The sequence below is a fragment of the Pantherophis guttatus genome, chromosome 3 (genome assembly GCF_059756535.1).
Source record: "Pantherophis guttatus breed Tessera chromosome 3, ASM5975653v1, whole genome shotgun sequence".
NCBI lineage: Eukaryota > Metazoa > Chordata > Lepidosauria > Squamata > Colubridae > Pantherophis > Pantherophis guttatus.
The window spans coordinates 36352506-36378955 of record NC_142065.1 but is presented as its reverse complement, the minus strand read 5'-3'; the positions used below and the strand labels follow the sequence as shown (position 1 = coordinate 36378955).

Genomic DNA, 26450 nt, shown 5'->3' with positions numbered 1-26450 from the left:
ATATCTATGGAGATTCTCAATCATCCAGGTCATGGTTGTCCCAAAGTTGCTTTCTCCAAAAGGCAATTGGAGGTTTTTGGTTTTTTTGGGGGGGGGGGGGGATTCTTTGGAAACATTTCACTTCTCATCCAAGAAGCTTCTTCAATTCAGAATTCAAGAAGTTATTGGATGAGAAGTGAAATGTTTTCAAAGAAAAAAACCAGCAAAGTCCAGTTGCCTTTTGGAAAAAGCACCTTTGGGATAGCGGAATTGGATTCATTCTTTTCTACTGACATAATGTATAACAAAATATATTATAAATTTACAATAAAGATAAAACCTCTTAGGAGAAACATGAAAATCACTTAGATTCAAGAGAAATACTGCCGTTTTATACTTTAAAATAAACAGTTGTTATTTGGTCTTCATTCTAAATTTGCTCTAGAAAGAAAAGTATGTGCGAATGCTAGTTACACTTTGAGAATATCTGAAAACAAATACTTAGGCTCAGATCCCTTTAAGTCTCTCTCTCAAGAACAGCCCAGTGGGTTTAAAGGTTTTTTTTACTATTCATGAAGTTGAATCGCCCAGTCAAAGCCTGCAGTTTTTGAGTTAGACAGATTAAAGAAAGACAAATGGCTATGACACCAGATTGGGCATGATAAGCATTTTAAAGCGCTAATTACCTTCCTAGAGATATGATCTGCCATCAAAGGGTGGTATTGTATTGAATCCATCTCTCAGCTCAGCCTAGAATCACAGCATTATTGGAAGGGCCCATTCAAACTATGCAATCTCCTGCTGATATATCCAAATGAAAATGGTTCTTGATAGGTGGCTGTCCAGTCTCTTTTCAAATATGCTCAGTGAAGGGGAACCCTCTATCTTCTTTAGTGATTAGTTAACTGTCAAATTGCTGTTAGTATTATTCTTACATTAAATTGAAATTTATCTTCCTACAATTTAAGATTATTATTCTGTGACTTGTACTCCAGTACAACAAAGGAAATGGGTTTTGAACCTCTGCATGATACCTTTACCTAACAACATATCTATTTTAACCGTAATCAAATACAGCAAATCACATTTATATTTTCTTTCCTTTTACTTTTAACAAGTTTGATCTTTAGCCTCTTCAAATAATGTCCTAAATCTTGATTTCATTTTTCCTCAAAATACTTGTTAAAGCTTTAACAAACTTCTTTATAAGTCCAAATAGGAAAACGATCCAGGTCATTCTTTTGGTTTGTTATGTGTATATACTTCTTAATTATGAAGACATTGCCAGTTTCTTCTGTGTGTGAAATATGCCACATTTTCCATATCATTCTTGTTGCCTGTCATTTTAAAATCCATTTTCAGATCAGTTTGTCTTGTCCAGTAAAATGTGTTCCTCTTTCATAACATATATTAAACACAGTATTTATACAGGTAGATACTTTAAAATTAACTTCTGGGTCCATTTGTTCAAAAATATCTAATATGTCTACTGTTAAAATATTTTGCTCCTTTTCGTATTCAGTATAAATCAAATTTAAGTGTTCTTCTCTTTTAGTTAAAATCTTAACTTCCTTCTAGTTCCCTCTAGTGTCCAACCTTCAAAGAGCCATCATACCATTTTTAAGGATTCAAAACAAAAGCAGTTTCACACAGGAAGGATTCTTACAATTAATTGCAAATTCTTATTTCAAATCCATCTAGACCAGAGGTCTTCAAACTTGGCAGCTTTAAGACTTGTCCACAAGTCTTAAAGCTGCCAAGTTTGAAGACCTCTGAATTTAGACCCTTAGTTCGTTTGCAGCTTTTCAAACTCAAAACTCTAATTAATCTTTTGTTTTTTTACACCATAAACATTTAAATCCTTAAACTTGTATTTGGAACTTCTTTCGCTAAGGATTGAAGGAAGCCCACCTGGTGTTTTCAGATTTATTGATCCAAAGGTTCTTAATAGTTGAAAGGCAGATAGCAAGCCATTTTCAAAACTGATTTTAAAAGGAAGTGTACAAAGCCAGGGTTCTTATGAAGTCACTTACTGTGGTTTGAACAAGATAATAATTCCCTTGTCTCCCAGAGTTCCAAACCCATCAGAGGCTGCTCCAGTCCAACTTGAGGTCTCCTCACCAGGAACAACTGTATGGAACACTCTCCTATCATTTCCTGTCTGGAGAGGCATTATGAAGAGCTACTTACTGGCTCTTGATTCTGTTGTGGTCGTTGGCTCTACTTTTAGTGAACCATCTTCAGTTTGCATTTTCTTCCTCATATGTTGCTACTATGGATTTTCAACAGGAATTTTTTTCAGGTAACTACTAGGTTAGGGAAAGGAACTTCTCTTTAAATCCTCTTTTTTCAGAGGATTAAAAAAAACTTCATAAAACAACTTGATAATGCATTATAGAACTATTATTCCTAATATAAATATTTGCACTTTTTCAGTAGCTTAGATTGGGCCTCCTATTTTGTTGTCACAAACTCTTAAAATGTTTATCACAAACAGAGCAGTCCAATTATTGGAAGTGAATATTGCAACTCTCTACTGATGAAACAGTTCCTCAGGGAAGACAGCTGTTCTGAGTTTAAAAGCCCCAACCATATGTGTTACTAATTGTAGCTCTAATACTCTTCTCATAAATGAACTCCTTTTCACATGTTGGAACACCTCCTTAATGAGTATGTAGCATACAAGGTCTCTACATGAATTGCAACCTTGCATTCATTCCAAAACCCAAATACTTTCCTTAAAAGTGTCAGGTTCTCATCAAGACCTGAACTGAAAAACATTTTTGTGAATAATTGAGTCAAATGTTCAATCTTCATCCTTTAACGATTTTCAGGTAATTTCACAGATCATTGAGAATTATTCTGGCACCAGCCCTCTCCCTTCCAAATCTATCTCTATATAAATATGGCAAAATATACATCCCATATGAGAAATCTGAAAATACAAATTAAATGTGAACACACCCATTCTTTCCCTGTAAGACTGTAGAAAACACCCCAAAACGATTTCTTGATATTATTCTTCTATTTGAGAAATAAAAACCAGAACGCTACATGTAAAATTTTAATAATTTAGTGAGCATTGTTAGCTTTCACAATCACATTACAAAACATATATTGTTAGAAATTATCAAAACATCCACAATCCTACCAACTATTCTGACACATATGCCTATTTGATTTTTATACTATTTATTCTGAGATTTAATGAAAAAAACCTAATGAATCATTCAGTACTGATTTTGATAGAAGCCAAATTCAGATTGCCCCAGGGTCATTGTGTCTGAGCTGGATACAACCCAATGAAAGTATAAAATTCACATTGCAGCATGTTAGAAGTTATCCTAGCATCACTTAGAATCTTCATGATTGCTAGAGCAAAAGTCAGACCATATATTAATATGTGCATAGTGTGGCAAATACAATTTGCACTAATGCATATGAAATAAACTAGATAGCCAAAAACAAGACCTGTAATTATCTACCCATGATAAATCTACACATAAATCAAATATCACACCCAAAATCAAGCAGAACCCAACAGCTTCCTACAAAAAGTGAGCATATAAAGTTACCATTTGAAATTCATTTTTGTCTTTCATTCAATTGCCCCCAAAGCCATTCATGAGAGAGATATTGTCACAAAGCCTATCACTGAGATTTATTTATATCCCTGCTTTTTGCTCAAAGAAGCATAAAGGTGTTTAGTTTTTTTTTAAAAATAAAAATGTAAAAACTAAATAATACTGATACTAAAATCAGAGCTGTTATATCTGGATTGCAAAACTCCATATAGTCATATGTACCGGCCATCTGGATTTTTGCAGCTCAAATCCAATTGTTCATTCAGTGTTTGACTGTGAGCTGATAAGTGTACGGTACTAAATACAATATAACAACTGATTGTTTAATTAAAGAGCTACAATTTTACAGCTATTTAAAACTTGAGAGATTTGCAGCCAAACCCAACTTCCAAGGAAGCATATTCCATAGTTTGTGAGCAACACAGGTATAGCCACTCTCCTATGCACAGGATGACAAGCTTCGAACAGTGGGGAATCTTCAAAATATCTCTCACCAGAACTTAATGCCTGTATTTATGAGAGAGGCTGTCCCTTGGACAGTCAGATCTCAAATCTTTTAGGGATTTGATGACCAACACCAATATTAAATTGTGTACAATAATTTTCCCAGAATGTTACTGACCAGATACAATATGTGGGTGCTTAAAGTTCCTCATCCTTACCTAACTTATTCAAGAATGTGAAATGATCCCTAATCTCTCTCGATTAGCCTGTTTTACCAGTTACTAAACAAATCATGTACTGTAATTACAGCAGGTAGGGAGTAAACCTCCCTCCAATCTTCCTCATCGGTCATGTTCATACCCAACCCAGTTCAGTTCTTTTGCAAAGTATTGACAGAAGATGAACAGAATTCTTCACGAGAATAAGCTCATACAGACTGATGCCCCAGTATAAATCTGATGGACTACAGTACTTCAAATGAAAATGTGGCTCCGAGAGATTTGGAAATACCCCAAACTTAATGCAGCTTTTCCTAACCTAGCAGTCTCCATGTGTGTTGGAACTACAATATATCTCCCAAAATTCCTTGACAATGTTAAATGGAATTTTCATGCCAACACATCTGAAAACTTCCAAATTGTGGAAAGTGATCTAAAATATCTCACTGATTACAGCATTTTGTTTCTTTTTTTTACATAAACTCAAAGTGAGGGGAATCTTATGGGTCCGTACTCAAGACAGAAGCTTGTGGAGCTGGCTCTGTCATGAGGTCCTTAGAGGATGCTAATGCTATTCATTTAGCACAGCCTGCATTTTTTCCAGCTTCTGCCCGAGCTGAAAAATGCTGCTGCGATTGTCACTTCATTAATGTTAATGCATTTCTTCAAGTTGCCACATCTTTTTTTTTCCCAAAGCACACAGGGCCCTTTTTTTATATCTACTAAAAAATTTTTAAAAATATAATCTATATATACTTGCAGCAACTTAATAGATGATATTGCCATACTTGAAGAAGACAAGATGAAATGACGAGTGACAGCTGCCTTAGATGAAGAAGCAATCAGAATTGGCCTCAGGATAAGTGCCGAGAAATCAAAGATCATGTATGTGAACTCCACTGCACAGATACGAGGAATCATATTTGGATCACAGCAACTTGAGAATGTAGAAAGGTTTGCTTATTTGGGTAGTGTAATCACACGAAATGAATATGCAGATGGATGTCAAGTGCCACATTGGAAAAGCAACAGGTGTTTTCCAGAGGATGAATAAAATTTAGTCATCATCTATATAACTACAATTTAAATTCCATTTGCTCAGTTCTATAGTGATCCCAACAGCCAGTGGGACCTAGAAGGTATCAGCAAGTATTAACAAGACACTCCATGTCTTCCAACAAAAATGCTTTGCTGAATCCTAAAGATTCACTATTTTGACCATATTATTAACAAAGAAGTGCTTTGAAACAAAGAAGTAACAAAGAGTTTCTCCTGCAAATTGCATAACATTGTTGCAGGCAGAAGACTCCAACTTGCTCTAGGACAGGGATGTCAAACTGGCAGCCCACGGGCTGGATGTGTCACACATAGGCCACGCCCACCCCAGCTGCATGAAGGGGGGGAAAAGTCACAAAACATCACGTGACAGCAATGTGACGCTGCGAGTTTGACACCCGTGCTGTAGATGACCAAGCTGAGCCCGAGGGAGGGGTCAAATACTTCGTAAGTCACAAGCCCATGCATGTCTGCAAGAGATCTAAGTCCAGCCCACCTTGAATGCCTTTCTTATTTCCTGCTCATTTCCTTTTTTTTTTTTTAATTTGATTTATATGCCGCCCTTCTCCAGAGACTCAGGGTGGCTTACAATGTGCTAAGCAATAGCCTTCATCCTTTTTTATATTTATACAAAGTCAGCTTATTGCCCCCACAACTGGGTCCTCAATTTACCTACCTTAGAAAGGATGGAAGGCTGAGTCAACCTTGAGCCTGGCGAGATTCAAACCTGCAGTAATTGCAGGCAGCTGGTCTTAATAACAGGGTACTTTAGACCACTGTACTACCAAGGCCCTTGACCATTAGTTAGTAAATTCTTGTAGAGATCTTAAACTTGCAATATTTTGAACTGCCTGAATTGATTTCGCCAGGGCTTGACAGTTGCATATCATATACTCTGTATGGATAACAATCAAATTCCCAAATGGCAATGAGTTGAACCCCCCATCCCCACCCTCCTGATGCCAAATGACCAAGAGGACTCCCTCAAAATACATGGCCAAAAATGTCAATTGATGACTTAAAGACTTCAAATATCACATGGGAAGATACTGAAGTACTCACCCAAAACTGAAAATACTGGAGATCCCTTGCTGCCCAATATGCTACATACAGTGGTGGGTTTCAAAAATTTTTACTACCAGTTCTGTGGGCGTGGCGTGGTGCGCGTGGCAGGGGAAGGATACTGTAAAATCTCCATTCCCACCCTACTCCAGGGGAAGGATACTATAAAATCTCCATTCACTCCCCAATCCAGGGGAAGGTTACTGAAAAATCCCCATTTCCTCCCAATCAGCTGGGACTTGGGAGGCAGAGAATAGATGGGGGAGCGGCCAGTCAGAATTTTTACTACCGGTTCTCCAAACTACTCAAAATTTCTGCTACCGGTTCTCCAGAACTGGTCAGAACCTGCTGAAACCCACCTCTGGCTACATAGCATGAGAGCATCTAATGCTAATGCTAAACTCAAAAGAAAATGGAAAAATACAATCAATGCTGTAAAGCTAATGTAGATGTTGTTACAATATGATTGGACTAATACATTAACAATCCCTTACTAGTAGAGCTATGTTTGTTGGCAATTACAGTTCTAAGAATGAGGAGGGAATCAGGCAGGAAAGGCTATTTTACAAATGTTATTAACAAGAGAAACAGTCTCAGGCAGTTAAATATTACCAAACACTATTCCATCTGAACTCAGGTAGAATTAAGTGTTTAATTTTATGAGGAACAGAGAACTGGTGACTAAAATTAGAGACTGATTATACAAAGTCCCATCAAACATCTGTTTTTATTGTTTCACCCTAAAAAGACTAGTCACTTTCAAGTTGGGCTTTATTTTTGGAGACTTAATGTATACATTCATGTAATACATACATTCCCAGTTTTCTTGGGAACCTACAGAAATGGTTTGCCATTGTCTTCTCCCAGAATGTTTCAATTTCCCAATCTAGACCTGGGATTTCTTGATCGACCAACTGGTCCCTAACTGGCCTTGGTCCTGCTTAATTTTTTGAAATCAGCCAAGGTAATAGAAGTGTGGCACACTGAACAGAGCAGCTTTTTATAGTTAATTATCAAGCCAGCATAGAAGTATCTTCAGAAGTCCAGATAGTTAATCTAAGATGACAAAAAAAATCAGGAATCTAATAGTACTTTACAACATTTATGCCACTGCTCATAAATGCATACTTTCATAATATCCTAATTGGAAAATATGTCACTAGATTTGTTTTTAGAAACCCCCATAAATTTAATAAAGTTCCTGTTTAAATACAAGCTACCTTATTTAAATTTAGCATCAAGCAAAGACACGGAAATGTGACATATACTATTTTAAAGCATTCTGTTACAAGTTATATGTTCATCAGATCCCAAGGAGTCAGTGATCAGATCCCAAAAGAGGCAATGAGACAGTCTGCCTGAAAACACTGCAGTTTTCTTACGATCTGGGTTTAAACTTTCCGACGTTGCCACGTTGACAGTCAGAATCAGGATTCTGGCTCTTTCTAGTCCCTAATCCCACCAGGAGGCCCCTATCTCCTTCCATGCTCACCTCCCCCGGCCCCCAAATAATGGAGAATTGAGTTTCATTGAGGCTTCGGTTTTGTTTTGTTTTTCACTTCGGCTCTCTGTATTTTTCATCCAACTCAACAGATTCAGGAAAACCCTCCTCGAAAGGCCGCCTTCTCTCTGCGAGACATAAACAGGCAGCCATCAACGGGGAGTCCCGAAAGAAGCAAATCACTTAACCCCGGCAACAGGGCGCATCTGCGTCTGGCTTTTCCAGACAAGTGCAGGCAGATCCGAACTTGGCCCGCAGGAACGCGAGCTGATCAGACGCGGGAAGGAAGCGAGACGACCTCGGCCGCTTGCATTTGGCGGGAACTTTTTTTATTTTTTATTTTAACTTTGCCCCATTACGAATTGCCCTATGGCCGCCCGCGAATGCATACATTCGTAGTTCTTACCCAATGACGAGGAGAAGGCCGCTTCCCTACTTTCGCTTCCCACTCAATAGCGCGCCAGGGGAGGCGTGAGGAGACGGCCGAGCTACCCAATGCGCTGCAAGGAGAAAAGCGCTCGTTTGGGGGTCTCTATATAAAGGCTGCCCAGAGAGCGAAGCAGCTGTTTTCGCGGTGCCGCTCAGACCCGTAGCGCGTCTGCTGTCGCCAGAGCACCGATAACTTCGGAGAGCCGTAACCTGCCGGAGAAATGGTAAGGGCCGCTTGGCTTTATTTATTCATTTATTTATTTATTTGCTCTGGGACCGTTTTGTCCTTTTTCCAGGGACTTGGTTAGTAAAGCCTCCGTACGGCCACAGGTGGGGCGTTATGTAATGGGTAAAGGGCCCCTTTACCAAAAGCTTTTCTTTAAAAAAGAAAACCCCGAGTGCTCCACTTTCCAGGCCTCGTAATTGCCGCGTCCAAATCCCTAGCGAGAGCAGGGCACGACCTGAACTTGGGTCCCTCTTGATAGCCTGGGCAGCCTTTGCTTCGAAAAAAGGGGCTGGGTAACGAAGAGGTCCGAATGAAGGCTCAGGCTTTCCGGAAGCAGAGGTCGCCTGCCGGGGAGCCTACGTCTTTCCCCCAAAGATGGGGCCTTTTCCTCCCAAGAAGCGCGCTCGTCTTCCGCGAATGCGCCTTTCCCGATATCAATGGCCCAGCTGTTCCGTGAGAAGGCAGCGAACGACAGTAGAGCCGCCGCCGCCGCCGCTTCGGAGTGTAGTGATTGCGGTGGGGTCGAGTTACGCTTTACTCAAGAGTTTCCTCGGGTGAGGTTCTTGCATTAAGCTTTTGAGATGTTACGTGTTCAAGGGCTGCGTGTATCTCCAGAAATCGAGAAGAAATGAAGAGTTGGGGAAGCCGAGACCCGGGCGGATTTAATCCCACCTGATCTCTGGAGAAAAACTTCTCTTTGTTTGAAAAAGAAAAGGGGGGGGGCCGGAAGGGATGCGAAAGAAACTTTGATCAGCCACCCTCATGCCCGGCTCTTTTAAGTCCCGCCAGTTTTAATGGCTGTTCAACCAGCCAGGTTTTTTTCTGTAGGAGTTTGGGCCTCTCTCTCTCTAAAGTTGTAACCGACTGGAACATTTCTGGCCGTTTTGAGTTTCGTCCTTCAACTTTGTACAATGCAACTTTGTGCATTGACATAAAATGGTGGAAAAGTTCTAAATAAGATGGCTGCCTCTGTTTTTTCTCTCCTGATATTTCAACACTCTTATGACAAAATCTGGTAAAACTGTTTTTCACAATGCAATCTGGCTCAGAGTTCATGTTGTTTAAGTTATTTATCCTTTTATTCTAATTGTTTTGTTTATTCCTAAATTGAGGTTCAGATTCTTAATTCTTACAATTGTTCCAAGATATTTCTGTTAGATTGTAACCATTATTTTTGTTACATTGATTTCACCAAAAATAACTTCATATTGCAAGTCTGGTGAAAAAAATAAGACAAATCTTAAATTAGAATCCTAAACCCTTTAGAACAATCAACTAAAATAAAAATTCTTCTCTTATCAGACATTTTTGAACATAATTAAAATGGATTTATATCTACAGTATTTAAGCTATGGCCTTTAATGACAATTATGCAAAGAATGAACTGATGACTAAAGGGTCCTGTGCACAGCCACAAATTATTCCAGATTTATAATCCTCTAGACTTGATGCAGTCAAGAACTGATGACCATGAGATGCTTAACTGTAATACTAGTGCACTGCTAGATACATGGGTGCAACTTTCACTGCTCTATTCCACTTTTTGGAAGTGGAAGTGAAATTCCACAAAATTCCATTGGAATTTTGAAAACCCTCAGCCAAACAACTGTCAATAATAGAGACCACCTATTTTTTCACCAAATGTTTGGTCCCAACAATTGCATCCCTTTACCAGAAAATCAAATGAGTAAGTTTCATTTACAGCATTCAAACTATCTGCTTTCTTTTTCCTGCACAAATACTGTATGACTATAAGAAGAGGGGTGGGTGGATATAGTAGGCATAAAGAGGTATCTTTGGACTCACCTGGCACTCCTCTAAGTATCTGTTCAAGGCCTCTACACATGGTGGAAATAGTTTTTCCCCATGACTTGAGGGAGTAAGTAAATGGCTTTACATTTTTATTTTTACAAAGTATATATTTTCTTTGACCAGAGGCACTGGGTGTAGGAAATGATAAAAAGAACATAGGTTGTCCTGACATACATAAAGGGGGTGAAACTTGCAGCATATTGCTGCTTTCATCATTTTGCTAAAAACTTAAGATCCTACAGATACTTCTGGCCAGATTATTTGTGATGTCCAGGTCATAAAATGTATCTACACTTACAGGTAGACCTTGTTTAATTTGAAGTTATGATGGACTTCATCAGAGCTATTTATAACCCATTTTTAAAATTCTGATGGCTGACATACACACACCCAAAACCCCTGCATGGTCACATGATCACATTTTGGGGTCCTTGCAATTGGCTCACATTCATGACCATCTGCCACATCCCATGGTCACAGGACCATGATATTTGTAGGGTTTTTTTGCTAGTTTCTGGTGAAGACCAGAAAACTTTAACTTAATGATCCTGGTGTTCACTTAACAATGATTGAAAACAAGGTTGTAAAATTGGTCACTGGCTTTGTTGACTGCCACAACTGTAATTCCAGCCTCAATTAGGGTCATAAGTCAAGGACTACCTGTATTATAGCTTTTCCCACCCTGAAGCTTTCGCAACGCTGGCCAGAAATTCTGGGATGTGAATTCCTATATTTATAACCAACTGTTTCAAAACAATTAAGGGCTATTTTATAGAGTGAAAGTTAAATATGTTTTCATAGAATATGAAGTAAATTGTGGAGTCTTATTCTAGCATTGATGCAAAGTTTCAAGGAATTGATAACTCCTTAAAAGATGACTATCCCTTAAATTCAAAAGAAGCTGACAGTACCTATTTTCCATTTGGTGAATTAGCTGGCACTTTACCTTTTAGTTCATGGTAAAGAAGAAAGAGGAAACCTTACTAATTTCCTGTCTGTCTCTCTCTCCATAGCGTGAATGCATCTCAATCCATGTTGGCCAAGCCGGTGTGCAAATTGGCAATGCATGTTGGGAGTTGTACTGCTTGGAACATGGCATTCAGCCTAATGGCACAATGCCAAGCGACAAAACAATTGGTGGTGGAGATGACTCATTCAACACCTTCTTCAGCGAGACGGGGGCAGGAAAGCATGTTCCTCGTGCTGTATTTGTGGATTTGGAACCAGCAGTCATAGGTAAATATGGCTTACATGTCTGCAGTAAAAGGGAGAAATGTGGAAGTGGTTTAACAGAAAGGCTAAGATGTAAAAACCTCCTGTTTTCTATGTTACCTTCTGGACTTTATAAAGGAAATTTATAGAAGTGTGTTACCCCTAATATACATTTGGATGAAAGGACAGTATTTATTTCCAAATTATAATCTGCTTTATTTTATTTAGACTTTGATATTTCATAACTTGAAAAATCAGATAGTGTTTCTCTTTGCCCTCTGCTACTATGTATTCTCATGATTAGTTTGTAGCTTTTGGAGTACTTGGCACAATGAATCATGTTCCTATTAAGTGTCCAGTTAAGATATAGATTAAAATCTGCAACTAAGAAATAAGAATATTTATATGCTCTTTCAATAAGCTTATCTCCCATCTATTTCCCAGACAGGAAATGTCAAGTAGCAAACCAATCATATTCAAGAGAGTCTTAAAATTAAATGAGAGTTTTTTAAGTTTAAAATGTATACTTTTGAAACCAGAAACCAATATTTATATGAAGGGAAAAATAAAAATATAAATGGTTGGAATATACAATCTGTATTTCCTTATCAAACCTAAAACCTGTATTGACTACAAAATGGATTACTTACAGAAGACTGGAAATTGCTTGGAAAGGTAAATAAAACCATTTTAAAAATATTTTTTTCAGTCTTCAAACCTCTGCAGGATATTATTTCTAATACCTTATTAGTTCTTATATTTATAATTTTATGAATTATCTTAGGTATTGACAGGTTATGGTGTAAACAGTGATACTCGGAACCAATGAGGAAGTAGAATATGAACAATAAATTCTTCTAGATTTTCACTGTAAATAATGTATGTATTCTATTGCAGATGAAGTGCGGAATGGGATATATAAGCAACTCTTCCATCCTGAACAATTGATTTCTGGCAAGGAAGATGCTGCTAACAATTATGCAAGAGGTCACTACACTGTGGGGAAAGAAATAATTGACCTTGTATTGGAGCGGATTAGGAAACTGGTATGTCCTAATGTTTTAAACCTGTCAAACATACACTGAAATTTACCTTGAGCATAAATTGGATCTAAACACAAATTGTGCCATAGGCAGATTATTTTATTGGCCTGGGGGCTGCAATATATTAAGAAAAATGTCATTGGCTGAAATGAAGAAGATAACACGTGATATGGAAAGGCGCTTATCACAGGCATTCTTGGAGGCTTCTCTGCCCACTTGTAGTAATAGTTACACCTACATGGCTAGGCAAGCAGTGATTGATTGGGTGACAAAGCTGCTGTCCCTTCCCCAGCTCCTCTCTTCTGGGAGGGAGAAAGGCTGGGCTCCAGGATGCAGTTGTTGTCATATCAATATAACAATATATTATAATGTGACCATGACAATCAAGGGGAACTTATCAGGTGAAGATGGCAATGACCTCTGAGCCTGTTTGGGGGCACCATTATCCAGTCAACAGACAGTATAGGACCCAGGTGGAGAAATGAGAGCTCGGAGAACAAGGGCCCTTTTTGTGATTTGGGGTACCCGTGGATAACACTTTTTCTACTGCTAACATATTCTTTCAATACAAATCAGAGCAATCCTAGAGCCAAAAGTTGTTGGAACTACTCATTTGTCTGTTCATTTTTTCTTTTTGACTTCCCTTTCATTCTCTTCTGATACTATCTTCTCTCCTCTCCTTCCTGGGGACAAGGGTCAAACCAATGTTGCCAGTGGTCTAAACTGACAATTTTAAATAACTTTTTGATATTAAGCCAAGCCTCTTTCCTTACAGATCACAATAACTTATTTCTTGGCAAGGAAATTCTTGCTACTTTATAGGATATAAAAAAGAAAAGGGCAAACTTAAAGGACATAAATCTTGTGTGTACTGTTGGAATGTGTAATATGCATATTCTTCTTTCAGGCAGACCAGTGCACCGGTTTGCAAGGGTTCCTGATCTTCCACAGTTTTGGAGGAGGCACTGGTTCAGGTTTTACTTCTCTGCTGATGGAACGCCTTTCAGTTGACTATGGAAAGAAATCAAAACTCGAATTTGCCATATACCCAGCTCCTCAAGTTTCAACTGCTGTTGTTGAGCCATACAATTCCATATTAACTACGCACACTACTCTTGAACATTCTGATTGTGCCTTCATGGTTGACAATGAAGCCATCTATGATATTTGTCGAAGGAATCTAGACATTGAGCGCCCAACATACACCAATCTCAACCGCCTCATTGGTCAGATTGTTTCATCCATCACTGCCTCTCTCAGATTTGATGGTGCCTTAAATGTGGATCTGACAGAATTCCAGACAAACCTGGTGCCTTATCCCAGAATTCATTTTCCCCTAGTCACATATTCCCCTATTATTTCAGCAGAGAAAGCCTATCACGAGCAACTCTCTGTCTCTGAGATCACCAATGCTTGTTTTGAGCCATCCAATCAGATGGTGAAGTGTGATCCTCGCCATGGCAAGTACATGGCCTGTTGTATGTTGTACCGTGGAGATGTTGTCCCCAAGGATGTCAATGCTGCCATTGCTGCTATCAAGACAAAGCGTACCATTCAATTTGTTGATTGGTGTCCTACTGGTTTTAAGGTAAGTATTGCTGATGTGTATTGAAAATGATATCTTGTCTAAATGTGTAGATTTCTGAATAAATGTAGTAGAAACATGAAACTTTGAAATAATATAAACAGCATCATGATTTACAATGCAATTAAGATTATATTTAAGAGCAAATAGCTGAAGGGTTTTGCTCCTAGTTCTGATAGTTAAGATGCTACCGTAGATATATAGAAACTACATGCTGGATTATGCAAATTGAACTCCATTTCTTTAACGGCAGAATTGCTTTTGGGGATAATGTTGGGATATTTTCTGACAAATGCAAATAAAAATTATTTGCAATAATTGAAATTTGCTTATTAAAGCAAAAATTATTTCAATTTTTCTATGAAAAAGGCAGATTATACAGATCCAGTTCTGGTGCTTAAGCACAGAACAACCTTTATAGGATTTCTGTTCTCTATGTAAATGCAGCACATTCTGATTTGCAGTGTAGAAATGTCACATACTACTTGGATGTAGGAAAGCCTGACAATGTCTATTTCTGTAACTTTATAGGTGGGCATTAATTATCAGCCCCCAACAGTAGTTCCTGGTGGTGACTTGGCCAAAGTCCAACGTGCAGTCTGCATGCTCAGCAATACCACAGCCATTGCAGAGGCTTGGGCCCGCCTGGATCACAAGTTTGATTTGATGTATGCCAAGCGTGCTTTTGTCCACTGGTATGTAGGAGAAGGAATGGAGGAAGGAGAATTTTCTGAGGCCCGAGAAGATTTGGCTGCCCTTGAAAAGGATTATGAAGAAGTGGGCACTGACTCCTTGGATGGTGAAGATGAAGGTGAAGAGTATTAAAACTCTTTAAATATTGTGAGGCTGTTGCCATTTGCTACTTTGCCTGTATTACCAAGAAAATGCATTTTTACATCTCAAATGTAAACATTTAGCATTCCATGATAAAGTGCTTGGAATAAATTCTTATAACCAAAGAAATTTTCAGTTGTTGGTTCAAGCATTAAACGTTTAGCTGGGATACAAATAAAATGATCTTGCATATCAATATGGAGTGGTTTCGTTACAGCAAATTCTTAAACACAGACATTTCCACTCAGTATTTGCATATAGTAAAATTTTTCTATTTTTTTATAAAAATTTTATAAAATATTGCTTACATAAAAAACATGTTCTTAATATCACAAGTAATCTTTATACATCTTTATACATAAATATCTTTATTCTCATGCATTTAATATCTGTTCAATTTAAACATTCTCAATTTTTTTATCATACAGTGCTGTTAACTTAGTCAACAACTACTTACATCAAAAGTTATATAATTCAAACATATATTTCCAGACTTTCTCTAATCCAAAAATGCACATTTTTTTTTACATATATCAATAGCCTGCAGCAGCAAAAACCTTGCCTGCACTCCTGCCCGACATATAAGCTCCATTTCACATATTTTATGTCCCATCCAGTCTCATGCCATTCTCTAAGAAGATAATTTGGGTGTAGTTGCAACCTTTGAATCATGGTGCGTTTTTTTAAAATTAAGATATTTAATCTTAATGAGCTGGAATGATAGAAAAATTGATCATGGTGATAATACCAATCATCTCCTGGGATGAGCCCACTTAGATTTCTTGTTCCAGAATTGGAAGATATAAAGTAACAGGTATTAAGCAAGGCCTGGAAATATCAATCCTTTTCTGAATTGCAGGAGTTAAAGAGAAAGAAGTAATGATCTAGTAAATCATGTTTTATTTGTATGTTTTCCATTTGTTGTAAGCAAAACTAATTTTCAGTCTTTCAGACTGAATACTAAATGGTAAGCACAGAAATGATAGTTCATAGCTTTCTATTCCTGCTTGTTACATGTCTATTAAATACACACTCCACCTCTAGGTTAAGGTATTAATATGCAGATGACACCCAGTTACATATTTCCACCTTCACAGCCAGGCAGAGATGCAGTGAAGTATCCTAAATCACTGCCTACAGTCTATTAGGAACCAGATAGGGGGGGGAAAGCAGCCGGTTTGTGGAAAGGCTGCTCTTGGGAATAAACACTGGAGTGACCCAACAGTAACAAAAATCAATTCAATTTTTATATAAATTATGCAAAACATACAACTTGCATGCATGTTTTCCTTGAATAACTTTAGTTAACAAGGGGACAGAATCTGTCTATGGATAGGTTTGTTGGATGTCCATGATGTCAGTCAGATATTGCCAGTTTAGGCAGGCAGAAATATTTTCAACTAATGGGTGCACAAGAAATTTGGAGAGCTTTCAACTGGATGCTCTCAGCAAATGGTTGCTGGGAGAAGTATCTATTCACAACATGTCTGCCATAAAGCACAAGGTCAGTTACGTTATCAGTTACGTAAGGCAAATGGGTGACAGCTATCTTGCCAATCTCTTAAACCCCAGGAAATATCCTATCAACCTAGGTTATATTAGCAATTCACGTTATTTCTATACTACATTACAAAGTCTAAAAGGGATCCAACCAAAGGGTGATTTAATGGATTGAGGATTCTGTATCACTTAATGTTTTAAAATGTAGCAGGTATCCACATCATGAGGATCTGCATTCAAATAATTTAGAATGAATGTAATCCCCAAACTCATTTAACACCCTCTTTATTAGCCTGGTCGCTGTTACTAGTCGGTCTTGACTGTTCTTAAAAAAAATGAACAGGGTTAGTACTTGGATGGGAATGCACCAAGAAATCTTTAAACTATAAAACACATAAAACTATAGAATATAGAAGCTTTTAAAAAACTCTGGAAGGAGACAGTACGGGTAATCCTTTTCACACAACCAGTGCAGCCTCCTCATGGTCACATGATCAACATTCTGTCATTTATGACAGTTGCTGTGTGCAGGAGTCAATCACCTTTTGCAACTTCTGACTAGCAAAGTCAATGGGATTCACTTAACAACTATGGCAAGAAGGGTCATAACATGGAACAACTCACTGTCTTGCTTAACAACAGAAATTTTGGGCACAATTGTCATAGGTTAAGGACTACCTGTAGCAAAAACTTCTGTATTCTTATAAAGAAAATAAATACTGTAGTTGGATAATTTAGTCACCAGGAGATATGCTCAGCTTCGGAAGACTTCAAGAATAAAAGTCTTGCCTACATTATGAAATAGAATTTTTGTGAAAGAGACAAATTTACAATGGGTGAAAATATTTTTTTATTTTGCATTTACTGGCATTTATATTACCTTCATCTTAATGGATTTACAGCAATATGCTTATTATAGCGTGTTAACCATACTGAACTATGAAATCTTGTCTTTAGACATTACTGGTATATTATAGCAAATTCTCACTCCTCCACCCACATTTAAATAAAGTCCTGCAGAAACCTGTTAAACCTGATTATTATTCTTTTTGTATGTGATATTTTCATGCTGTTCTCCATCTAATTTCCTGCTGAGGTCTGATGAATGTCAACTGTAAATGAGTATATTTTGCAAAGGGGTGCTTAAAAGGGATTAGCCCTTTGGGTTTAAGTTGTGCACTGTTATTAATGGATGGCTCTTCCTTTGAAGTGCAGTTGGGGGAAGGGAAGTTGCCTGTAAAAGAGAATCTGGTTAGACAAACTGCAAGTTCCTGTCACTGGTAGCTATTTCATGTGATGTGTCTCGTGACTCTGGCCATTATTGTTTTATTGAGCTAGTCTTGTCATTTAAAAAAAAAAAATAGCATAAAGTAATAAACAGGATTAGAGGTAACCCAAATTTAATTTCACTTTTGCATTCAGGAAAATACTCATGATGATTGGTGCACATTTGTCCTACATTTCACCTAGCAATGATTGATAGTGTGGAGAAAAAATGCCATCTGCATTAACAATTTTCTTTGTCATTGCCCAGAGCAGATATATCTTTTTTAAATATGTCACTTTCCAGTCACAAGTTGTTCTTGGCAAAAACAAACCAACTAAAACACTTATAATATTTCTGAAAATAGGTCAACTTCTTATTTACAAAGGTTTCAGGGGAATCACTGAACAGAATGGATTCAATTAACAGTTGTCTCCAATCTGGTTCATTATGTGTTGGAGATCTATTTCCCCATGTTCTAGTCAACACTGCCTTTGGTTAATTTGACTTGGACCGATGATCTAAATCAGGGGTGTCAAACTCGTGTCACGTTTTTGTCACGTGACATATTGTGACTTTTCCCCCCCTTTGCTAAAACGGGGGTGGGCATGGCCAGCATCTGGGCCGCGGGCCGTGAGTTTGACACAAGATGTGGCTGGGGAATTCTGGGAGTTGAAGTCCACACATCTTGAAGTTGTTGGGTTTGTTTGTTAAATTTGTATGTCGCCCATCTCACTATCAAGCAACTTGAACTAAATCATCTAGACGTACTAGGTTGAAGTTTACCGTATTTTTTGGAGTATAAGACGCTACGGACTATAAAACGCACCTATCTTTTTGGGAGGAAAACAAGAAAAAAAAATCTGCCTCTGCCTCCCAGCAATTTGCCTCTTTGCAGCAAACAGCCCGTTTCAATTTCAGCTTCAGCACAACCTGACTAGCACAAGCAGCTGATTGTCGGTTGGATCGGCCTCCCGAAGATCAGTTGTTTCAGGCTGCAGGGATTGCCTTAGCCTATTGCTGCCTCCGCACACCCCATTTTCTGGGGGGGCCAGTGGGTGAACGGGGCTACATTTGGTGTATAAGATGCACCCAAATTTTTACCCTCTTTTATGGGGGAAAAAAGTGTGTCTTATACTCCGAAAAATATGGTATTTCACCTTCTCATGGGAGAATAACACTACAGTTCAGTGTTAGTATTATTCAATGCTGGTTTGAGAAATGTCATAATATATAAGTATCAGATTTATATCATGCATTATTACAAACCAGAATGACTGGATTGGTACATCATGTTAAAATCAAAACAAACACACAATTGTTTGCTGATACATGTTAATTCAGCTATGAAAAAAAAAATACTCGCAATTAACATTGTTTTCCCTATGGATTTTATTAGATAAATTCCAGACTTGACTAAGACTTGATCTAGTCAATTAATTTTGCACTAATTCTTCTGCTACTTTTCCAAAATAGATGAACTGTATTCTTTCACTGTGTAATTTTATTTTAAATAAGTAAAGTAGCAATGGAGAATACCTACCGATGAAATTATGATCCTGTCTTTGACATTTGTGGCAAGTCCAAGTTTAATCTTTGATTAAACATCTACCATTAACATCACTTCTCTTGGAGCACACTGTTCTTAAAAGAAGTTTATATTTTTACTTTTATATACTGTACATACTATTAATTTTTAAAATATAATTACAATCCATGAAGCCACCCATTTTAAGTATATGCTGCTCTGTTAAGATCAGAAGACATAAAAAACATTTCAAACGCTTTTAAGGTCTTGCATAAGTTTCATATATGCGGCTCTGGATAATTCTCCTTTAATCTTGAACTGAATATGCTTCTTCTTTACATTTCTGAGCCACTAAATACTTCTGGAAGGTATTTGCTGCATGAGCAGATTTCTATCCAGCTGGCTTATACAGTACATTAAGGTGGTACAGTACTGCAGCAGTTATTACCACAGTCAGATCCTTCTAAAGACAACTTTGGAGTTTATGGGAAAGTTTGGGGCACAAAAACAGTTCTGCTCACCACAGCATATTTGAAGCTTTTTGGTACAGGACTACTAATATTTGCTTTCATGAAATAGGATACTGATCAAGCATTAAAGAGAACATTCCTTTGTATAGCCCTTAGGCCAGAAAGAGAGTTGAAATTAACTTTCCATATAAGCCCAAGTACTGTATTCTCTTTGAGAAAATATTGCCAGAAATGTTAAAATTCCATCCTTTATTGAATACAGGCCTGAAATGTGACTGGGTGACTTTGGGCCAAACTCTCTCTCTCAGCCCAACCTACTTCACAGGATTGTTATTATAGGGAAAATAGGAGGATAAAGGAATATTAGGTATGTTCACCAACCTGACTTATTTGTAAAAATAAATATTTGCTGCTTAAAGGATAAGATTGCATTTCTCCCATTCCACATATGGAAGCAAATTCCAGAAATAGGTGAACTTTACTTTCCCAATAGTAGAGAAATGGTTTCCTCCACTGCAAGATAAAGGGTTAGAAAATGAATGGAAGACTACAATGCTTATTCAACATCTTACTGTTCCCTACCCTATGCCACAAGATCTTCCTGTCCAATGGCAACCTTAAACCTGAGAACTCAGCAGACAATGCTGAGAACTCAGCAGTCAATGCTATTATTTAAAACTCCATAATACAATTATACCAGTTCAAGTGCAATTGTTTTATTTAGCTCACTCTTATTTGCAAATTCATGCATTTAAATATTTAAATATTTCATTAAAGCGATAAACTGCTACAAAGAGGAAGACAATAAACACATATAAACAACTAAATAAGTATGATTCACTACTGACCTGATAAAAGAAAATTCACCTTGGGAAAGGACATGTTTTCTTGGCTTCTAAATACAATCCAGGCTATAGAAATATAGCCAGCTACAGGCTACATAGAAAAGAGGATATAGTGGAATATAGAGGATATAGTTCTCTTTGCTAGAGCTGGCAGACGTAACAACAACAAAAAGTAAGGCCAAAATATTCAGAGGACTGTGATATGCTCATAACAAACCACTAAAGTACAGTAAATGAGATATATCTGGCTTGATTTTATTGTGTTCTGGATTTTGTTTGAATTTATTTACTAGACATTAGTTGTTTAGAGACTTATTTTATGTTAGTCTTCATGGGATTAAAAGACATTTTTAAAGAAGCAGAAGAGAAAGCCTTAACAAAATAATTTTGCATCCCTGTATTCCTTCTTTTGTTAAGAGTTTAATCTTTCCCTTCGTTTAGAGTTATGTTTTGTCATGGCTTGTGTTAATCATATCAATACTTCGAAAGTTATACGTTTTATAAATAGGCTTGTCTGTGTTCATTACTTCCACCTTTTCATTTGATACAGGTATTGCCACATATTATAATAGCACAGCAAAATTGACTAAGTTCCTGGACATACTATTTCCACAGTATGTTTACTGATAGTTTACTTAGTTAATTTTACTGCGTTTGTATGATACTTAACAATGAACCACTGACCTACACTGAATTCACATAATCCACCAGGCTCAATTATGGTTAGATAGTTTGTAGTTTGGTGTGTACTGCGAAATCAGTCGGTGTCTAGAGTGTATTACTCTCCTCTGATTCCCTGCCACTTTATACATCTGATATAGATGAGCATCAATTCTCCAGAGACTCTATATCTCAATGCTGATTTTGTCCACCAAATGTGGTTTATATTCAACAAAAGTGAATAGAAAACATTACAATGTGGCTTCAGGCTATTAAATATTTACCTCATATTTTTTCTCTATTTAAATGGTTTAGGAAGTAAATTAATTCCTCAAGTTCAAGTGAAATTGTATATAATATTAAAGCTATCAAGTTCTCAACTAGGTCCTATACTTCTGACTTCTGATAAATATTAGCAGGTGACAATCATTACCTTCCATTGCCAATTTTAGGAGATAAAACTGCATTTCAAGGCATTAGAGCAGATGGTAACGTTATTGATAATATCACAAAACTTAATCTATGTAACAGATTGATGGCCAAAACCCCCTAAAAACAAAGCAGCCCTCCCACATCATTATCAAACCAACAGCAGGTAATTTATATGAGGAACTAATACAGCTTTCTATAGAAGTATAACGTATAGAAGATGTCAAGAATATTTAATATATTTACATTTTATTGCCAAAGCAGAATAAGCATTTTGTGAAAATTAGAAAGATAACAGAAAATTATTTGGGTCATATGACCAGAAAAATCAGTTCACACTTTTAAAATCTTCCAAAAAAGTAACATATTAACCCTAAAAAGGAATGAAGGTTACATTAAAGGAAAAAATGATTAGAGCAGAGAATAGAACAAAAATACAGATAATTTATGGCTGCATATGTGTAGACATTGAAAACCCATGTTACATTTTTCAAGGGTAAATATATTATTGATAGCTACTCTGTTTCCCCCAAAATAAGACATCCCCTGATAATAAGCCCAATCGGACTTTTGAGCGCATGGCAATAAGGCCCAGCACTTATTTCAGGGTTCAAAAAAATATAAGACAGGTTCTTATTTTTGGGGAAACACGGTAATAGAAATAGTTGCCCAAATAGTTGCTGCAGCAGTTTGTATGTGTATTAGTAAATGAATGTATGAATAAATTCTTGAAGTGTAAAGTTCATCCTGTCTCTAAACTTACTTTTATCATTTCCATATTAGTGACATACTTTTATTTTATTTTGAAAATTTAGTCAATCTGGGTGGCTTATAAAGAATAAAAACCCAATTATACAACAATAAAAACAATAATCCCAGTAAGACTTTTATCTTATTTTAATGTCATGTGCCATTATTGAAGAAATACAAACCTTGTCCTCTTTACTGCTCTATTGACACACTGATCGGCTAACCCTGTAAGATGCTCTAAGTGAATAATGGGAATTAGTTTTATGTTATTCTGGCTTTTCTATTTCATGTTCTAACTTTTAACTGGGTAATGAAACAATGTCCTTGTACAGCACCATCTAGTGGGACCCTCAAAGCTCTGCACTGCAGAAGTAGTTCAAGGGGACTGGACTGGAGTAGGCGAATGATGGTCTCCGTGCCCTGTGGTGTGAATTATATTGGTTACTGATATGTAATTCCAATTCAAAGTGCTACATGTTCACCATATAAAGTCTTATATGGCTTGGAACCAGGTTACCTGAGGGACCGCCTTTTTCTAAGAGTCTCTACCCATTCTGATCTAGCAGATTGGCCATGCTGCAGATTCTGTCAGCCAATGAGCATCAGCTGGCAGGAATTAAAAGATGGCCCTTTTCTGCAATAGCCCCTGCTCTGTGGAATATCCTCCCTTCGGAGATTAGAATGGCCCAAACCCTGTCAGCCTTTCCTGAGGTCTTAAAATTCTGGTTGCATTCCCAAGCCTGAATATGATAAGGACCCCATTTCTTGGCTTTACTGTTAACTGGCCACATCTCAGTTGCTGTGCATATTTATTTTGGATGTTTTTTTAAATTGTTTATTAAATGCTTCATTTTAATTGTTTTATACTTTTTGGAATTTTAAGTTGCCCAGAGTCCTTGACTGAATGGGTAGCTATAGGAATTAAAATAACAACAGCAGCAACAACCATAATAACGACAATAATAAATATTACCACAAAATGTAAAATAATTATAGTTTAACCATACTCCTGCAAATTGTTTTTTCTTACTGACATACAGAACAGTTTCGACTCTCATTTGCAGAAGAATCCTGGAAATTAAATTAATTAATTTTTTGTTGGTTTTGGAAAGCATATAAAACAGGATTCATTCTCCAAGCATAGAAGCACATACAGCTAAAAACACCATCCAGAAATATCCTAAGCAAAAAATTCTGTTTAGGGTCTACTAGACAATAATATGTCCACTTGAAATTCTTTATTGATTAGATATTATTACTATACTGAATTAGGTTTTTGAAAGGCAATTAAGGGTTAAATATGTTAAAGTTATCTTAAACTATATCCCAAACAACTTGAATATTTCAATTTATGAATAATTTTGGAAATACCAAATTCAGACTATGGTTTGTTAAAAATAAATTTGTATTTCAGTATTTACCATTGTTAACTTAACCTCTGCTAATCAGGTTTTGAAGTCATATGATACACAGAACCATAAATTAATCACACAGCCTGGGTTCAAGCAACACATATTCCAATGTGCTTGACTAGTTTGAGGTTTGATATGTTACACAAATACGGCTTCTGATCAACAAAGTCAGTGGGGAAGCTGGCAGGTCACAAAGGTGGATCATGTGACCATAGGGCGCTGTGACTGTGTGTGATTCACCCAATGACAGCAACTGGGATTGCTGCTGTCATAAAACAGCATGGTCACATGACATCACACTTTAAGACTGCTTCACTTAGCAACAAAGTTGCAGAATTACCATCATTAAACTGGGACTACCTGTATTGGCAGTGTGTTTTTAATTATAAGGTTTTGTGTTGGTTTAATACTTTGCCATTATGCTTCTTTGAGGAACAATTTTTGACATTGACCTTTCTTTTTCTTTTGGTTTATTGAAGTTGCAAAGTGAGAGCTGTTCCCCAACCTCAGTCAACCAACTTTCCCAGACGTTTGCCAATGAACATTAATGATGGCAGCTACAGTTTCATATAAACTTAAGGGTACCAGGCTTAGGAAGACTATTTAAAAAAATACATTAAGCACCACTTTGTTCTCTAAACAAAGAATAGTTTATCCACATTGGTATTAGGCCTACTTTAATATATCTGAATTTCTGTCCTTAATGGGACTCCTTTTGTAGCTCCGCCCGCCCAGATAGGCTTAAATAAAGACTATTAACTCGTTTTTTTTCTATGGAATAGAAAATGTGCGGAAAATTCAACTACCGGTATCTTTTAACTACCAGGTCTTTTAAAGTTTTGTTATCTACACTGCTTGGTATATAGTTTTTTACTTAATCCAGAGAGGGCAAAGGCCATTAAATAAATGTGCAAATATTAGCCTCATTATATTACACATATTGTATTGTAAAATGTGGTGTTGCAGATTTTAGGGTCTGAGTGTAATATTTCCTGCTTATTTCTTCTTATGCCCCCTTTAGAATATGGTGAGAACTATTTGAAATATAAAACAATTAGAAAGTTTCCTATTGCTATTTTCTGCAACTTTTAATTGCTCACATATTAATATAAAAATTGTGGCCAACCTTTGAGTATTTTTATATTTTAGCAACTTATGATTATATTAGTGAGTCTTGTCATGTCTATACATTACTTTTTGTACTAGAAAGGGCTAATATAAAATGATAATTTGTTGCAGCTAGATAGAAGATTGCTGTTGTTTTAAATAAAAAAGAATTCCATAGCTTCTCTGGAAGTGAGACTCGGACTTCCTCAGGCTGTATCACAGCTTTAAGACACCATGAGATTCACTTGTCATTTGTGCATTGGATTGTGCCCACACTTTTGTACACTACCAGTTAGACCCTTGGGCCTTTTCTGTTTTTAATCAGTCTAGAATAAAACCACTCCCTGCTTCAACCCTTATAGTCGTTATTCCGGATGATCAGCTGCATGGCTTTAGCACGCACTAAAAGGGAGTATACTGTCATCTTTCATAACTCATTAACTCTCGAGTATGGCAAGAGGGCAAAAAGGAGGAACCCTACCATGCCCTGAGCATTGGCATAAACCTCAAGCGCTTAAAATGTGCAAATTATCAATCCTGAATTCCGACGGGCGCAGTACCGTAAAGGCCTGGGTTCCCCAGCTGTTGCTACTTTGGCAAACCTACTATTGCATAGCTAGGAGCTGAGGTGCAGAAAGGGACTGGCTGGAATAACCCACCCCCCCAAAAAAAACTTCGGATAAAAAGGGGGGCGGTACCAGGCTGTGTCGAAAGACTGACGACTTCTCCCTTCGTACGGGGGAGGAGCAGATTGGGCCAGAAATACAGGAGCGAATACACGTGCGCTACGTGCAGCGCCTGCTGCTCCCCCGGGTCCTAGAGGGCAAGGCTCCTCTTTCCCTCTTTCCCTACAGGTGGGTCTATATTCTATGAAAGGTGCTTTGGCCCATCCTTTTTTGGTTGGGTCAGTACCTGAGGATAGGGTCGGTATCAGTCACAGCACCTTGGTAATACATGGCCTATATTTATGGCGCTCCTGTTTTATCCCCGCCTTCGTACAACAGGAGACCACTGGTAGATGCTGATGAAGGAGGGGTTTGGACTTCGTTCACGGGTCTGGTTCTATCCTATGTAGGTTGTACTTCCCTTTGATAATCTGACATCAGAGAGGATTGTCCTTTTGTTCTACTAATCGTCTTCGAGTGGACCCAAATGACATCACCTCCATCGCCATCCATCCCGCCTTCACCATATTTTGCCAGTAACAGAAGAGTGGGGTGGGGTGGGATTATAGCAGCAAAAGAGCTTAGACGCCACGTACCACGCTAGTTAGTAAAGTGATTTGGACAAAGCCCCAGGCTCCTGAGTTATAGGGTCGGGAATCTTGTATTTAAGTATCCCGCACAATGTAGAATAGTACGGGATCCCTGAGCTTTGTGTGAAACTGAACCAGAGGCATAGTCGTTAGGGAGGGCAGAGAGTAAGGATTAAAAATGATTGCATGTCAAGTTTCGAAGGATTGCTGGGTGATATTGAGGGAGATGGTTTGGACTTTTGTTT

At 37.5% G+C, this 26450-nt stretch overlaps 1 protein-coding gene across 1 annotated transcript; it reads left to right on the top strand.

Annotated features, from left to right (window-relative positions):
* The first annotated feature begins 7935 nt into the window (after positions 1–7935).
* LOC117663731 (tubulin alpha-1C chain) lies at positions 7936–15181 on the top strand. Its single transcript, XM_034414149.2, has 5 exons — positions 7936–8497; positions 11325–11547; positions 12421–12569; positions 13474–14154; positions 14683–15181. The coding sequence occupies exons 1-5, from the start codon at positions 8495–8497 to the stop codon at positions 14974–14976; spliced, it is 1350 nt and encodes a 449-aa protein (XP_034270040.1). The 5' UTR covers positions 7936–8494; the 3' UTR covers positions 14977–15181.
* Positions 15182–26450: the final 11269 nt, after the last annotated feature.

Coding starts and splice junctions, on each gene's coding strand:
- LOC117663731 (XM_034414149.2), top strand. Junction 11,548..12,420: donor TTTGGAACCAGCAGTCATAG/GTAAATATGGCT, acceptor ATTCTATTGCAG/ATGAAGTGCGGAATGGGATA. Junction 14,155..14,682: donor GGTGTCCTACTGGTTTTAAG/GTAAGTATTGCT, acceptor GTAACTTTATAG/GTGGGCATTAATTATCAGCC.